The following is a 6,000-nucleotide window of genomic DNA, read 5'->3' as shown; positions in this document are numbered from 1 at the left end:
GGTAATGAAATGAAATAAAATAATTTAAGATAAAAGTCCTCTGAAAGTGTCACTAGTCTGAATTCTCGACTAAGAAACGCTTATGACTGTAGACAAACAGGCAGTCCGTCGTATCAAGCTTTATTCCATGTAGATAGTTATCCTCACATTGTCACAGACACAGACACAAATCACGAAACTAATTAAGCAAACACAGAAACAGACATTTGAAAGTAATCAATCAAGATAAAGCTTTGATTATTTTTTTTTAAATTGTGTAATTTAATCAAAACATGACTGCAAAAACTGCAATAAAATCGATCTCTTCTTTTACTACTATTTGCTTTGGAAAGAGGAAATCATCACGACTGAACTATCAAATGAATGAAATCCAGGGGGATTAAGCCACACATTCACATAAAGGCATCTATTTAGTTTACTTTTCCTATAAAAGCACCTCAATGAATACAATGTTCTAGCTGGCAATAAAGAGAAGGGCGTTAGCTGCGTCCTGCTTCAGTTTTGTGGCGCCCTTCTCGTTGTTGTCATCATTACTCTTTAATTATTGTCGCCCTGTCATAATTGTTTGCCTTGAACAAAAGTAGTAATAAAATGTCATAAAATAATTTAAAATATGGCTTCCCCCTCAAAGTGGGTACAGTGTTATCAACTAAGAAACGCTTGACGTAATTGGTTATTTTCAATTTTCTTGTAATCATAATCGTAATCGGTTACTTATATATATATATGTCTGTGTGTGTGTCTGCGCGCGTGTGTGTGTGTGCAAAACGCGATATATCAATTTTTTTCATTTTCAGTAAAAGTGATTTTTTTTAATTTGCGTATATCGCGTTTTGATAAAAAAAAACTAAAAAACCCCGGGATTTACCCAATATAATTTCATAAGGATCAATCAGCGGGCCTACGATTGGCCCTTATTGACATACAATAATGGCTTTAACTAAAAAAATCATCGATGTAAAGGTATTTCACGTCAAACATAGGATTGTTGTGGTATTAGAGCGGAAATCTTTGACAACTTTTTGGTTGTCGGCAATTACCAAAAAAAATACATAGCTTGGTCTGAATGTAATGAGAGCGTATTTATGTCCAAATGTCCGTCTAGCTCTCTTACAGTCAGAGTACTCGGGCTAATTATAATTGAACGGTATCAGTGTTTTTTTAGAAACAGATTGAAATAGAAATATTTTACATCATTTTACCTTCCTACATGTGTATTACCAATACTGACAATAAATATTATCACCCCACCCTAAGAACAAATGTATATAGATGAATGTTACAATAAAAGAAAGGAATATTTAACACCCAACATATTTTAAATTGCGGCTATTATTACAACACTTTGTAAAGAGAAAGAGACAGACAAGAAATTCACTGCTGCCATACAGGCTACTCCTACTGATAAATCAGTAAGGGATAATCAGTATGCACTTTCCCATATCAGACTGATATGACCACTGATGTACCAGTCATAGGGCATTGGTGGGGACACAACACAAACTTGAATCTATAAAGCCCCAGTCTCACATACACGAATTATACCCCGAATGTCCAGGAATATACACGATCCTATGCAGCCCCGATCGCTCCCGATTTTTTGTGACAAAATTTGCATGATTCAGCTTCTTTCCTGAACTGCGTACGAATGCTCACGACTGCTAGAAGAACTAATACGACACCATTACGATCTTGAACCCGATTCATTACGAATCGGGACGACCTACTACGTGTCCCCTAGGATGCCTTCCCAAATACGCTACGAATTATGACAATTAATGTGGAACGCATCAAGAATTACTACGGTTCGCCTACGAATCCGCAGGACTGCTACACGAATCAGTACGACTGCCGCAAGACGCCTATTTGAAGGTTGCCGAATAGGCCAAATTTCATTCGACGTTCTGCCTGCATGCAGGGGACATCACCATGCCGTTCTTCAAGAAGTCAGCAACCGGCTGCAAGGGACAACGGAAGAGCCAGCGAACCAAAGGCAGAGAAAGAGCCAGAGGTAGAGAAATACCCTTCAATAGTCGTACGAATACCCCATGTTTAACCACGAATATCCTGAATACGTCTACGAACATACTACGGTTATGCACGATGCCCTCAAGAACTCGCAAGATTGAGTTATGATTTCAACTTTATTCACGATTACTACTGACAGTTTTGAACATGTTCAAAACAGTCTGGAGTCGATCCAGAACATTCAAGAATACTGACGAAAGGCCAAGAACACCCTACGGTCTCAGTACGTATATCCAAGAATCACCAAGAATTCTTAAATCGGGCCCATTCAGGATATAATTTGTGTATGTGAGACTGCACCTTAGGTGACTGCTCTACCAAATGAATATAGCAAGTTTATATCCATAATTGATAGGCACTAAAGACAGGATGACCAGAATAGCTGTTGTCTGTTTAATGTCTGTTTAATTTGTTTACTGAGTATGTAAATCAACATTTTGTATAGAGATATTGGAAATATTATGACTATATAATCTAACATAGCAATAAACCTTTTAGCATGTATACTCACCTATCTCAAATGTTCTACTCCTTGAGTGGACTGGTAAAGCGAATAGGGCACTGTTACAGTCAGCTAAAATAATGAGAAAAAAAACACAACCACAACAGCGTTGTTTGCTAAAATTGTTACTTGGGACTTTAAGTAATTTGTATTATGGTTTAGACTTGACAACAGAACCATGCTGCTAATCTTTATCTACTGTAGCAACATCATATATAATTAATACATATGCACACATCATTCTTGATTAAAATTTGATATAACCAATATGAAAAGATAGTTGGGGACCCAGATCTGAACAATATTTTCTCCCATTCATAGCTTAATTTGCAAGACAGACACATTCTAAGAACAAATCTATATTGTTTTACCACTTGATCTTGTTCACTGGAATATTTTGTTCAATGCTCAAGAATTTTAGTACTGGGTAATACTTGTTTTGATATTTTTAGTTTATACCTATACTTTTAGTATAAACCATTTTCACGTACTTTTGATGATACATGTATTCATTACATGCTTATTCACCTATATAGTGATAAAGCCATTTTCACACTCTGTGATAAATGTATCTTGGACTGGAACTTTTAAATCAGGAATCCCCTTTTTATTTTTACTGGATTTAGTGCCTTTTTGTTAAGTACGTCGTACATGATTTACAAATTATGTCACATTGTATTTGAAACATTACACAAGATATTAACGTTAGTAAATCCATGAAAAGAGTATTGATCATAGATTTAAGAAGGTGTAGTTATAAATTAGAACTGTTTTTGTAAAAAATAAAAGAAATTATGTAACAAATACAGGACTTCACTCACATACTTCTTATTTGTTGCATTTGTTTATTTTGCGCAAGATCATACCATGGGAATTTTATGCAAACTCAAGATGTATATTCTTGCAAAATAAACTCATGCAATAAATAACAATAAAAAACCCCAACGTATGTATATTTATTTTATTGTATAATACACTATATTGTAATATATGATGTATTCAGGTATGCTGTTGATGCTAGTTTATGAAATGCATACAATTGACATTTATTGGCAAACTTGCAAGACTGCATTACATTTGGTGCTGTCCTAAGTATCATTCCGGAGCCTGATTCTGTGATGACATAACAGTCATTTAGATTTAGATTTAGTATGTGCTTGATGCTGTATTTCAGACACTTGGCCAAACATTTATTACATCTCTTGGCATTAGCTATACATTGAAATACGGCCTCAGTAAATGTATTCAAGTTGACCTTTAAATTGTAGAAATAGGCCGCTGCACACTCCTTTCTTATATCCGAGAAACTGCACGTAAATCTACATTAATGGGGCAGACCCTAGTGTTTTAAACACCAAGGCATATATTTCACTATTAGAGCCGTTTATGATTACTGAAATCAAACATTACTTATATTTTATTGTTTAGATTATCCATTTCCATTTTTTTAATACCACAAAATGCATTTTTCATACTTTTAAAAACGCACATGCGCCTGAGAAGTAACGATTATGGAGTCGCGTTTTAGTCCATTTTAGGGGTATTTCAACATCACAGACTCTTGCTTCACTCTGTTGTATCCAAATTTGTTACAGGTTTGTAAATTAGCCAAACGTAATATCCATTTTTACGGGTTGAAACTAGAGTCTAGGTGAAAAATATGCCTTAGTGTTTAAAAACTAGGGTCTGTCCCTTTATCATTAGTTAACTTTAAATACCATGAATGTAGAACTGAGGAACAAATATGCGTGTATCATTCTATAGGATGTAGGCCTGTTCGTGAAAAATACCACAGTTACAAATTGTGTTTTTTTAAATCACGGAATTGCTTAATTAAACATTTTATTTATTTGGTTTAATTAGGGGATAATACAAATGTGTTTCGTTGTCAACTATAATGATTTAACACAAAATTTGGATTTTGGGATACAAATTGTCTTAAAACAACCTATGCGATTTGAAATTGCCAGCATGGTGTAACACTAGATTAATATAAACGTTGATAATGAAAGTGTAAGCACACTGTTTCCAAGGAAAAACAAATCATTATTAACAGTACCGATCGGATTCAATTAACTATAAAATGATCATATTCAATTAACCATATAACGTGTGCAAAATGACCAGAGGACGAAACGTATAAAACAGCAGTGATTATGAAACGTCTAGGAACGAACAGGATTGGGTATGAAACGTCCCCTAACCTTTTGACAGTAACGCATATGATTGTTACATCGCATTGCATTGCCATTGTATGCAAAATGGCTTCTCCTATATTAACTATGTCAAAGTGTTTGTAATTGGTACTGTCCATCTACTTCTATCACTGCATGTTATGTTTGTTCTTTAGCGCCGTTGTAGTTATATGGAACCCATCACATATCACAACATAAACTGTTTATTAGTCTAACTTTGCAGATAGTGAACTAAAAATCTTACAGGTATTGGTATTAATTATGTAGAAGTAGGTACCAAACCCTGTTTCAAATGACCGGCGTCGTGGCAGGCCATCGGTCTACAGGCTGGTAGGTACTGGGTTCGGATCCCAGTCGAGGCATGGGATTTTTAATCCAGATACCGACTCCAAACCCTGAGTGAGTGCTCCGCAAGGCTCAATGGGTAGGTGTAAACCACTTGCACCGACCAGTGATCCATAACTGGTTCAACAAAGGCCATGGTTTGTGCTATCCTGCCTGTGGGAAGTGCAAATAAAAGATCCCTTGCTGCTAATCGGAAGAGTAGCCCATGTGGTGGCGACAGCGGGTTTCCTCTCAAAATCTATGTGGTCCTTAACCATATGTCTGACGCCATATAACCGTAAATAAAATGTGTTGAGTGCGTCGTTAAATAAAACATTTCTTTCTGTTTCAAATGATGGATGGACAATGAAGATACAATTTTTTAAAATTATAATTAAAGTGTATGCACAGTTGACATGTTGGATACATTAGATATGTGAAGGTAAGAAGTCATTATAAGCAGAAATGTTAAATTATAGAATGGAAACTTTCGTGGAAATAATTATGCCAGTGTTAGGCAGCGCATAGATTTTGATGTTTTCCTGTTAATAAAACAGTTAATTCCTGTACATACCAACTTCTAAAAACATTTCACGTCACTATATTTTCAATTCGTACACCTCAGAACTGAAACATAATTATTGTTACTGATTATTAAATTAGTACCTTCTCGTTTTGTGTTGATCAAATCTGCTTGTGAAAGACAAACATCAGACATTAACTTGGGGAGGAGGCTTTCTATGAGTTTACTTTTTTCTGGTGTACGACCCAGTAGAGTCACTTCCATCTGATCTTGTTTGCAACTTCCATCTGTTTGATTCTCATAACACACATAAAACATCAAAAAGCGCCCGTCAAAAAAGAGAATTTTAAATGACACTGAAACAAAAATGAATATTGTAGATTATTATATTCCAGTTTATTAAAAAAAACATAGGCATTTTTTTTAAA

At 35.2% G+C, this 6,000-nt stretch overlaps 1 protein-coding gene across 2 annotated transcripts in view; it reads right to left on the bottom strand.

Moving 5' to 3' along the window:
* Positions 1-6,000, bottom strand: part of LOC121382534 — a 94,590-nt gene that overhangs the window by 47,569 nt on the left and 41,021 nt on the right. For both annotated transcript variants that reach the window (XM_041511992.1, XM_041511993.1), the window contains exons 14-15: positions 5,716-5,928; positions 2,540-2,602 (exon numbers count right to left, since the gene is read on the bottom strand). In XM_041511992.1, coding sequence (XP_041367926.1) covers positions 2,540-2,602; positions 5,716-5,928 — 276 coding nt within the window. The remainder of the gene's footprint in view (positions 1-2,539; positions 2,603-5,715; positions 5,929-6,000) is intronic.

The sequence above is a fragment of the Gigantopelta aegis genome, chromosome 10, assembly GCF_016097555.1.
Source record: "Gigantopelta aegis isolate Gae_Host chromosome 10, Gae_host_genome, whole genome shotgun sequence".
Taxonomy (NCBI): Eukaryota; Metazoa; Mollusca; class Gastropoda; order Neomphalida; family Peltospiridae; genus Gigantopelta; species Gigantopelta aegis.
Note: the sequence above shows the minus strand (reverse complement) of the source record. Positions and strands in the feature narration are given on the sequence as shown.